Below are 12,207 nucleotides of genomic sequence, written 5' to 3'. Positions count from 1 at the left end.
ATCAAGAGTTGGCTGCTTAACTGACTGAGCCACCCAGGCACCCCATTATGCCTTCTACATACTGCAAAATGTTGCACTCTATGGGAAGGTTAACAAGTAGGAGATGCACATGCCATTTGCCATGGAAATTTTCTTCAATAAAACCCAGGTTTCACAAAAAATGCTCAGGTTTCATTTCAATATTCAGATCTTGGTCCCTCTCAAAACAAACATAAAAGTGTGTAAGATGATATAAGGACAATTGTCATTTTTAGTTTTTTGAAAATTGTTAAGTCTCTTACAAGTTAGCAATAGATTCATGAAATTCCAAATGGGGGTGCTTTGTGACAACAGCAGATTACTAAGTTTCTTTTTTTCCCGAATCATTTAAACTACTTATTTAAGCAGTACATAGGTCTAAATGAATTCTAGTTTTTCTTCATTATAAATGTCCTATAACAGAGTCTGTATTAAATTTCAGATGAAAGTATACTCATTAAAACAACACAAAATCTGATTTGTTAAAATACGTGATTTGCTAAAAATCTCTTTGTCATTTATTGGAGATGGGTGAAGTAAAGAGGTCTATACTAAGTAGAAGCCAAGCCTATTCTGTGAAATCATGCAGTAACTGAATGTGCGTATCACAGCAGTGTAGAATGAGCTACATACAAAAGAGAAGTAACAGAAAAACACTATGATTATGAAGATGTGAACCAAAGAAAACAAAGTAAAACAAAGCCCTTCTACCATAAAAGGTGCTAGAATGGTATCATTTCCAAAAAAGCTAGAGGAAGGTGAAGGAAGATGATAAAATACACAGGAAGAACAAGGAACTCTCTCTTGGATAGAAATGATCTTCAGCCTAGTGTTTCTGATAATGGCAGAGAAGGTAGTCTATGGAAGGCATGGTAAGTTCCATGCCAACCCTTGCAAAGGCTGGGGATGAGCCCCCAAATATCCATATCTTCCTTTATTTCGTTTCTTTCCTAAACTATTCTTAAACTTTCTTAGTTTGTATTGCCTTTTGGAGTAAAAGTTAGGTATGAGCTGACATTCACTTTAGCATCTGACTTTGTCTTCAATCTATTCTGTATATTCCAGAGTTACTTTGTTATAGAATTGTTAGGATTGCAGTCACCTATCTATACCATTTTACAAAACGTGATCATATCCTCCTTAAGCCTTCTCCTTCTAAGAGTCTTCAGCCCTCAAATATGAAAAAACTGGTTCTCATCTATTTTCAAATGAGAGCCATTCCCCACAATCATTTCAGTTGCCCCTCGTAAAACTGTTCCTCACTCCATAACATCTTCCTTGGCTTCACACATGCCCAATGAAAACTTCCAAGGCATTCTAGGTATGCACACACCAGTTCTATGTAAGCACAAAACAAACTTCTTCCATTGTTTCTCTCCTGATGACACAATGGAACACACTTATTGGTGTTCACAATATATTAAAATTTATAAAACAAATGGGGCGTCCAGGTGGCTCAGTCAGTTAAGCCTCTGACTCTTGATTCTGGCTCAGATCATGATTTCAGGGTGGTCCGATGGAGCCCTGCTTTGGGATCCACCCCCAGTGGGGAGTCTGCTTCTCTCTTTCTCCCTCTTCCCTGCCCCTCCCGCTGCTCACACACTCTTCTGTACGCATGCACCCACTCTCTCTAATAAATAAATCTAAAAAAAAATTTTTTTTGAACAACGGATTTATACAGAGAAAAAATATTAACTTCAGATGAATATAAAAGACTTGAACAAATGAAAAAGCATACAACTTTCTTGAAAAGCTCAATATTTTTAAGACTGTCAATTTTCCCTAACTTCACCCCATAAATATAATGTAATCCTACAACAGTATAACTAGCACCAGGAGAAAGAAGCTATACAAGCTAATTTTAAGTTCTCACAGAAAAACAAGCAAACAAAAATAGTCAAGAAAAGTACGAAAAAGTGATGAAAGGTAACTAGTGCTATCCAACAGTAAAACATATACAGCGAGGGTAATAACAGTAGCAGCAACACAGTATTAGTACTCGATCTGACAGAGCAATGGAACCAAACAGAAAGTCCAAAACATATAAAGATCTTAAAAGACATAATCCTGGAGTTGGGAGAGCCTTTCTAGTTAGGATGCCAAAACCTACAGAGAAGTACAAATTTAACTATCCAAAAAAAAAAAAAAAAAAAAAAATCACAAATTTCTACATGACAAAAGGCACTAAAGGCAAAAGACAAATTAAACCTCAGAGGAAAATACCACAATGGGTTAATTCCCTCATTGTACAAAAAAAAAAAAAAAATGCTTTAATAAGAAAAATACTGGGGAAAAACCAAAAGCTTTTCCCCTAAGGTCAGGAACATGGCAGGGATGTCCACTATCACAACTGCTGTTTAACATAGTACTACAGGTCCTAGCCTCAGCAATCAGACAACAAAAAGAAATAAAAGGTATCCGAATTGGCAAAGAAGTTAAACTCTCACTCTTTGCAGATGATGTGATACTTTACGTGAAAAACCCAAAAGACTCCACCCCAAACAGCTAGAACTCATACAGGAATTCAGTAAAGTGGCAGGATATAAAATCAATGCACAGAAATCGTTGCATTTCTATACACCAGCAACGAGACAGAAGAAAGAGAAATTAAGGAGTCGATCCCATTTACAATTGCACCAAAAATCATAAGATACCTAAAAATAAATCTAACCAAAGAGGGAAAGGATCTGTACTCAGAAAACTGTAGAATATTCATGAAAGAAACTGAGGAAGACACAAAGAAATGGAAAAAAGTTCCAAGCTCATGGATTGAAAGAAAAAATATTGTGAAAATGTCTATGCTACCTAGAGCAATCTACACATTCAATGCAATCCCTATCAAAATACCATCAACTTTTTCCACGGAAATGGAACAAATAATCCTAAAATTTGTATGGAACCAGAAAAGACCTCGAATAGCCAGAAGAATGTTGAAAAAGTAAAGCAAAGCTGGTGACATCACAATTTCGGACTTCAAGCTCTATTACAAAGCTGTAATCATCAAGACAGTATGGTACTGGCACAAAAACATAGATCAATGGAACATAGATCAATGGAACACATAGATCAATGGAACAGAATAGAGAACCCAGAAATGGACCCTCAATTCTATGGTCAACTAATCTTTACAAAGCAGGAAAGAACATCCAATGGAAAAAAGATAGTCTCTTCAACAAATGGTGTTTGGGAAAATTGGACAGCCACATGCAGAAGAATGTAACTGGACCATTTTCTTAACACCATACACAAAAATAGACTCAAAATGGATGAAAGACCTAAATGTGAGACGGAATCCAACAAAATCCTTCTGGAGAACACAGGCAGCAACCTCTTCAACCTCAGCCACAGCAACTTCTTCCTGGACACATCGCCAAAAGCAAGGGAAGCAAGGGCAAAAATGAACTATTGGGACTTCATCAAGATAAAAAGCTTTTGCACAGCAAAGGAAACAGTCAACAAAACCAAAAGACAATCAACAGAATGGGAGAAGATACTTGCAAATGACATATCAGATAAAGGGTTAGTATCCAAAATCTATAGAGAACTTATCAAACTCAACACCCAAGAACAAATAATCCAATCATGAAATGGGCAGAAGACAACAGACATTTCTGCAGAGAAGACATCCAAATGGCCAACAGACATATGAAAAAGTGATCAACATCTTTCGGCAACAGGGAAATACAAATCAAAACTACAATGAGATACCACCTCACACTAGTCAGAATGGCTAAAATTAAGAAGTCAGGAAACGACAGATGTTGGCGAGGATACGGAGAAAAGGGAGCCCTTCTACACTGTTGGTGGGAATGCGGCCACTCTGGAAAACAGTATGGGGAGGTTCCTCAAAAAGTTGAAAACAGAGCTATATCCTAGGACCCAGCAATTGCACTACTAAGTATTTACCCCAAAGATTCTGAAGGAGCACCTGAACCCCAGTGTTCATAGCAGCAACGTCCACAATAGCCAAACTATGGAAAGAGCCCAGGAGTCCATCAACAGATGAATGGATAAAGATGTGGTATATATATGCGATGGAATATTATACAGCCATCAAAAAATCTTACCATTTGCAATGACGTGGATGGAACTAGAGGGTATTATGCTAAGTGAAATAAGTCAATCAGAGAAAGACAATTATCATATGATCTCACTGATGTGTGGAAGGTGAGAAACAAGGCAGAGGATCATAGGGGAAGGGAGGAAAAAATGAAACAAAAAGAAACCAGAGAGGCAGACAAACTGTAAGAGACTCTTAACCTCAGGAAACAAACTGAGGGTTGCTGGTATGGAGGGGGGTGGGAGGGATGGGATGGATGGGTGGTGGACACTGGGGAGGGTATGGGCTGTGGTGAGTGCTGTGTATTGTGTAAGACTGATGAATCACAGACCTGTACCCCTGAAACAAATAATACATTGTATGTTAATAATAAAAAAATATATAAACTAAAAAACAAAAAAGTATAAATTGGTAAGGACTTAAAGGAAATACAAATGTCTCTTAAATATGTGAAAAGATGCTCAACCTCACTTATAATTGGAATTAAAATTATGATATTGGAATGTAATGTACAGAGTGGTGACTATAATTCATAACATTGTATCGCATATTTGAAAGTTGTGAAGAGAGATCTTAATTCTAATTCTCATCATAAGAAAAAATATTTTTTCTTTAATCTGTAAGGTCAAAGATACCTAGTTAATATCTAGATATTATAAAAGATCTAGATCACTTATTTTGGTGATCCTTTTATACTGTATACAAGTATCAAGTCTTTATATTGTACACCTGAAACTAACATAATGTCAATTATACCTCAATTAAAAAAACCTGTAATTTAAAAACCAACTACAATGAGACTGCTGTTCACTAATCAGACTGGAAAAGATAAAGTATGATTACTCGCTACTGGTACAGGTGTGAAGAAACAGATATTCTGAGACAACACTGATAGGAATATAAACCCTATAACCTTGTTAGAAGGATAATTTGGCAATATCAACCAAAATTCAGAATACACACACCTTTTGTCCCAGCAATTCCACCCTTTGGAATTAGTCCTATACGTAAATTCACAAACGTACCAAATGATCTAATACAGTGATAGTCATTGCCTCATCTTTTGTAACAGTATAATAGAAAAACCTAAATGCTCCTTATTAGAGGCATGGTTAAATAAATATGGCACAATTATATAATGGAATAGTCTTAAGCTGTTAAAAAAATGCATCTAGAATTACTGATGTGGGCTAATGCAGAGAGTATCTCTAAAAATATATATATGTGTATGAATAAAATAACTTTGGAAAAAAGCAGTAAACCTATTTTTAAAAATTTAATAAACAAAGGACACCTGGGTGGCTTAGTTGGTTAAGGGGCTGACTCTTGATTTAGGCTCAGGTCATGATCGCAGTGTTGCTGAGATTGAGCCCGGAGGGGCTCAATATGGAGTCTACTTGTCCCTCTCCCTCCCTCTCTGCCCCTGCCCCCCCTCCCGCTCTCTCTCACAGGCGCTATCTCTAAAATAAATAAATAAAAATTTTAAGAAAAATTTAATAAACAAAGAAGTAAGTCAGTGGCATAATATATTTAATTCAGACAGATCTTAAATCTGGAGTGAACAGGCTCAGGAAAAAGACACCAGAACCAGCCTTGGTTTAAAAAAACAAAAGCAGCAACTGTTGAATGTGGTTTTACTGTTTATGCTCCTAATCTGACCATTCCTAAGGAAATGCATTTTGTTCCTTTAGTGGAACATCAATGATTCATTATTTATTCACCAAAATTTGAGTGCCAATTTTATCTAGATTTTGAATTAAGAAAGCACTTCCTCTCAGAAACTATGACTTCATACTCACCAAGGTAATAGATCCTGTCTGAATGAGGCCCATCTGGATCATTCCTCTTCACAAACATAAAATCATGTGGTGCCTTAGCCATCATGTAGCCATGATATTTTCTGGTATCAGCAAGGAGCTTTTTAAGCTGACTCCAGGAATATCGCTCAACATAAAATGGCTCCAATTTAGGCCGATCCTGTGATTCAATATTCTCCTCACAATCTGCAGTTTCAAAGATCTCAACACCCAGCTGTTCTGTTTCCATTGCTGCTGCCATGTTGCATTTTCCTAGAAAAATAAGGCACATGAAGTTGTTCACAGGCCAGTCCTCTTTTATATTAATGGGAATGAGTCTGATAGTGTTCCCCCCACCAAAAAGGCAAGAAAAAAATGCTCTTCAGCACAGCTGCAATGAAACCTAGTAAGAAAAGTTAATAGCTCCACCTTCTCTGTGTTCAGTTTAAAAATTAGATTTTTAAAAAATTGAGGTCATGTCTGTTTCAATGTGACTATAAATCCCTTTAGCAACTTTTATAAAAGGCTGTCCTTACATATCTCTTGCCAAAATTCCTTTTTTCTTTCCCACACTGGAAGGAAACAGGCCATATGCCAGTTGGCTGCTATGCTCTATCCAAGAGCATGTCAACAGTGAATCTCAATGTGCTAAGGGAGGTAAGTGTTTTTGCACTTAAAAAAGTAACACATTTGATAAATGTGGACTTCAGTTAACAGAAATAATCATGACCAATTAGAACAGTAATAAAATTGCAGCAAACAATCTACTTGTAATAAACTTCCTAGGGCACTTACCAAGATAATATAAATACTGTTTCCATTTAAGTGGAACTCCAAACAACAAAAGACTTAACTGGCTGGTACATTTTTCTTTGTCTTCTGCTCTTGCCTAGACATCACTATCTTATGATCACTTTTGGTAACTATAAGGAATTTATGTAACTACTATTACAGATTATGTAACTTTCACTCTCGTGATTAAATGGGAGAAAAAAGATACTTTAATTAGCTTTAATTAGGTGAAGTTGTTTATGCAAAAAGCATTTAATGTTTGTACTATCGATATTCTGATAAAAATCTGAACTTAATTTTCCAGTTCAACCCCAAAACAGTGTTAGTATTTCACCTACTGATGATATTTCTTTTCATTTTACAAATTCAGAAGAGGATTATTTTATCTATTTCAATATTTAAACAATATTTCAATACTTAAAGCAGCGACATATCAGAAAAAATAATTAGAAGGGTTATAACAAGCCATTGTGTGATATTTTGACATGGATTATTTGTGAAACTACCTAAAAGAAGCAGCATAAACAAAAATTCTGGAGCAACCTGTGGATATGGGAGAGAAATAGATTACATTTATGTAATTAACTCTAGAACAACAATCAATGCATGGTTGTATATTTAATAGGATGTCTTTTTTTTAAAGCTCAATTTCCCAGGTTAACAAGAGTCCAGGGTAACTACCAACCACAGAGAAAAAATAATTAGCAGGTGTGGGTTGTGAATTAGTCCACCAGGCAAGCATTATGGCATGCAAAATGAAACGAACTGTGTCGCCAGGATAGTGTGTCTTTTTTTATGCTACAGTGAACTATACTACCATCTTCAATGTAACAGTAGCAAAAATGACCAGAAAACCCATTCAAGAATTGTATCAGGTATCCAACCTGTAACATTACTACAATGGGGCATTTACCGCCAAGGACCAAAATCCAAGCAGCCCAGCAGAGAAGTTGTTTTGGCTCAGCTGCTAGTAAATGGCAGTATATGACAGTGGAGATTGCCCATCTAAAAGTTAGTGGGAGGCCTACTTTCTATCAAATATGGCAGTGGATCTAGTTTCACTTCTAACAGAGTTAGGGACAAATGAGAGAAAAAGCTACACAAACCGTGTTCATTTTTCTCAACTTTTGTTAAATTTGGAACTTCATGTCCGAACCACTGCTCCTAAGAATAGGGCTAGGGAACAGAACCAGGAAACTCAGCAGGCAGATTTCCCAAGGCTTACTGCCCAGCTTCCTGAGTCACCATTAACTTGACAGCTCTCCTACGTCTAAGTTGAAATAGCTCACACTCATTAATAGCAAATCACCTGCTATTCCTAAATTGTACTAGGTCTCTGGACTATTTCTGTCTCTCTACACACACACATACACGCTCAAATTTTACAGTTCAAATGACATTCTACTACTCTGTTTATAGTCAATGAATATCCTGCATTTTCTAGGCTAGATATGATACTGTATAATTTTAGTAATTTACACAAATGTCTAACAAAATGATTTAAGTTCCAGATTTCCATTAACACCTCATATTCAAATACATTCTCAAAGTTCTAATTTCAAAAATTAGAAAAGAGAATCAGCATAGGTTTTCAGCACAGTGCATATACGTCACTGCCCCACCTACCTCTTCACTTAAGGCCCTTCCCTTGTGCCTACCTGATTGTATTTTCATCTGCTCAGATCTCTTCCACATTCAAAGAGATCTTTTTTCAAGTGACTCAACTTCAAGCATAGATCCCTCTGCTCATCTTGTTCTCTTCTCACAGGAGTCTTTCCTTTTCTCACCATCCAATCCTGCTCACCAGGATAATGAAATAAGATATAAGGCTGTTGATCATTATTGAAATGGATATGTGGCCAGAAAGATTAAATCTAAATAGTACTTAACATTGACATAGAAACATTCTTCTTGGTGTGATATATAATCCCTGAATTATTTTGTATCTATATTTTAGATTATCAAAATCATAATTTTTAAAAAATTTCTGAAATGTATAGCCTAATTTACTCAAAAGGATATCCTAACCATAGTGTAAATCCTGACATCTAGATGTACATTATAAGGAAAACTATGGAAGAACTTTAGAAAGTATAGAAGGCACACAAACGTGAGGTCACTCAGGTGGCTACTACAAATCCTCAAAAATGACAGATGATTACTAACATTCATTTGTGTGCTTGGTTCTGTTCCTGCTTTTACATTAATAATACATTTGCATTATTTTACGTAATACATATTGAGCTGGTTGGAGATGGAGTAGACTCAGAACAACCAATAAGAATTATAAACAGGCCATTTTTTGTGGAAAGGGAACTAATTTGCATTTAATAACCTTTTTCATAAGACAAAGAACGTGCTATCCATTTTAAGTGCGTTCCACTTTTGCTCCTTTCCTTTCCAGCTAACTTTTCCATAAAAGGAAGCATTAAGTTGTTGAAATTCTGACTTAGTAAAAGGAAAAAAAAAAAAAAAAGAGGATCGGTGATTACACTTGTTATTTCATTATCAGTTTTAATGCTGGGCTCTCATAGCCCAAGCAGGTGATGGAGAGAGACGTGGTGAGAAAAGCTCAGGGGCAAATGGAGGGAACACAGTGAAGTTATGCTAATATAAGAACAATGGACTAAGATGTCAAGACACCGTCCCATGCACTAAGCACCTCACTCTGAGAAGAGCATCTTGGGTTAGAGAATAACTTCAGAACTCCTGAATCTGGATGGACTCAAATGTCATTCTTATTTTTAATCCAAGAGCCAAACAGTCGTCCACTTGAACACCCCACGCCTCATTGAAGCCTAGTTATTTCACTCTTCAGGGTCCACAGTTAGTTGAGAGGTTCATTATCACTGACTGGGGCAAAGATCTGGAAAGCTATGAATGGGGAAGAAGAGGACAGGTGTAGCAGAGAATGTTGAGGAGAATGGGGGGATGCCAAGTCTTGGAAGTCTCAGGAGAAAGTGTGTGAGGGGAGAGGTGGCTCGAGGGAAAGAAATGTATCTATCCTGCCCCGGGGGGTGTGAAATAGAATGAGAAGGGGCCGGTGAGCAGGGAGGGAATCGACCTAGTGAGGCAGGAGGAAGGAAAAGAACACCGGCTGGGAAACCAAAAAAATCTCAGTCCGAATCCGATCCGCCACAGTCGAACTTTAGGCAGATCCCTTCGCCTCTGCGGGCTTCCGTTTCCTCATCTGCAAGCCCGGGCAATACCCGGCTCCCAACCCCAGCGAGGCTCAATTAAGATAACGGACGTGGAAGTCCGGAGGCCAGCACCCAGCGCTCAGGGGGCGCCCAGTGAACGTTGGTGGACTCGGAATCTCAGAGCCTCGGCTTCCTCTTCCGGCAAGCGGGGCCCCGCCACCAGCTCTGACCCGCGCAGGGCGGCGCGCCGGGTAAACCGCAGAGCGGGCTAACCCGGAGAGCGCGCCGGGCGGTTCCTCCGTGAGGCGGAGCGGGCCCGCCGGGCTGGGGCCCAGGCCTCGCGGGCGAAGGGGAAGGAGAGGGGGCGGATACTGCACCTTCCCCCCCGGCCCCGCCCGGAGCGTCCCGACGCGTGCTACGGAGCGGGCCTGCGCCGCTTCATGCCGCGCCGCCTCCACTCCCGACCCCGCTGCGGCGGCTTCCTCGGCGACCGAGCCGGTGATAACCCAGGCGGCGAACACAGCACTTAAAGGCGGCGGCGGCGGCGGCGGCAGCTGCGCTCCGGCACTTCCGGTTCCTCGCGACCCGCCCTCCGACCAGCGAAGGCTCCGCGGGGCCAAGAAGGGCGCCGCTCCCTGCTGGGTGGGGTGCGTTGCCACAGTGCTGTCTAGTGGCCGGAGGAACGAACCGGGCGCGGGACGGGGACCGATGAAATCCAGAAAGAGGCAGCGACTTTCTGGAAGCCGCAGGAAGCACTGTGGCGCGCCTCTACTTACTCATTTTTTTTTTTCATTCAACAAATACATATTGAGTGCCTGCTATGTGCCAGGCAGAGTTGTAGACGCTGAGATTAGAGCAAGGAGCAAGCCAGCAAAAATCCTTGCCCCTTCGTGGAGATGACAGAGGGGAGGGACTTGGTTCTCATACTAATTAGTGATCTTTAGCAGGTCATTCCATCTCTTTGAGCCATGGTTTATCTGTAGAAGAGATATAACAGTTATAATTACGAAAAACCATTATGTGGTACAATCACACATAAAAGGAGGAAATTGGGGGCTAGGGCAGGAAATGAGTGACTTACTGTAATTACAACAAGAGGCAGGTAGGTCCCTTGACCCATAATCTTCGTCCTATTTTACACCATGCATTGGCTGAGAAAAAGGGAGCCTGGGAATGATTGGGAAAGTGGCAGGTGTAGAACAGAGCAATGGAAAAGCCGGTCCTCCTCTCCTTTCTATTATTACCAAGAGCAATGTGTCAGAGGTGTGTGTCATTAGGTTTTATTATAATAGTACTTGTAAAAGATCTATTTGGGTGCCACGTTCCTTTCCTCATTATGTAGTTACTCACTTTGGAGGCTTTTTTTAGTTGGGCTCCCTTAAAAGAAAAGTACAGTCATTTTCACTGGGACTCCTCTGTGAATTTTCTGCAAATGACCTGAGAGTATGTTTTAAGGCTTTGAATGCACCTGCACATACTAACAAAATACAATGTAATATCTTGCAGTTCATTTCCTTCAACCAAGTGTTCCTTGAATCACTGCCATGTGCCTATCACTGTTCTAAGCACTGGGGCTGCAATAGTGAATAAAGTAGACAAGATCCCTTTCTGCAGTTTACACCCTAATAAGAGGAAAAAGTCCTCGCAAAAAGCAACCAAACAAAAATACATAATTTTATGGATTAAAAAAAAAGCAAGCTCTGGAGAGGTTAAGTCACTTGGCTAATTATGGCTTGATCTAGATTAGATTTCTTGGTTTTCAATCGTATCTTCTCTATGGTGGGCTTAAAAAGCCTCAAACCAGAGAAGGCTGTAGGGGAATATCTCCATCGTGTACCCTGGCAAGCTTGCATGTTCTACCTAGGCCTCGCAGGCCTCGAACCAAAGCTTCGCTGAGTCTTAGCAGAATGCTTTGTGATCCTCCCAGAGCAGCAGAGGATGGGAGGCTCATGAGGATCTTAGGGTCGTCTCCCCTGACGGCTTCTCATCTCCCAGGTTCTGACGAGGTGTGGGCTTTCTGCCCACCCCCTCAGAATAGAGCTGCAGAATGTAAGAATCACTAGGCTTCAGTCTAGAATGGGCTTCTCAGCAGCTGGGTTTCCCAGAACTTGTATTGCAGTCATCTGGCCTCTTCTGTTTCAATATTCTCTGTTTTGATTTGTGGGACAAGGACCACTGGCAGCTGGCACCTTAATGCATTCTTCCTTTTGTTGTATAGGTAAGCAATATACTGTCTGAATCTAAAGTGGCTCATTGTATCTTTACTGGCTGGCTCAGTCAGTCCTGGGTCTTCCCAAGCTTGTGTGTGTGCTTGACAAAGCCTAGTCAGCTTTCTGGGGCCCTGCGCTCTAGGAACTCATCAGGAAAAAGGCAAGTCGTCTAGCACACAAGGCTGAATAAA

General features: G+C 39.8%; 1 protein-coding gene across 5 annotated transcripts in view; it reads right to left on the bottom strand.

The window, feature by feature from the left end:
- Window positions 1–10,380, bottom strand: part of DPP8 (dipeptidyl peptidase 8) — a 63,768-nt gene extending 53,388 nt beyond the window's left edge. For 2 of the 5 annotated variants that reach the window (XR_004625572.1, XM_034660810.1), the window contains exons 1-3: window positions 10,184–10,380; window positions 8,325–8,462; window positions 5,878–6,147 (exon numbers count right to left, since the gene is read on the bottom strand). Coding sequence is in view for 4 of the 5 variants with exons in the window: in XM_034660810.1 (XP_034516701.1) it covers window positions 5,878–6,147; window positions 8,325–8,361 (307 nt within the window). In the remaining variant the exon portion in view is untranslated. The other 3 variants (XM_034660807.1, XM_034660809.1, XM_034660808.1) reach the window with 3 other exon arrangements.
- Between the last annotated feature and the right edge of the window lie 1,827 nt (window positions 10,381–12,207).

The sequence above is a fragment of the Ailuropoda melanoleuca genome, chromosome 5 (assembly GCF_002007445.2).
Source record: "Ailuropoda melanoleuca isolate Jingjing chromosome 5, ASM200744v2, whole genome shotgun sequence".
Lineage (NCBI taxonomy): Eukaryota > Metazoa > Chordata > Mammalia > Carnivora > Ursidae > Ailuropoda > Ailuropoda melanoleuca.
This window is presented reverse-complemented; position numbering and strand designations above follow the sequence as displayed.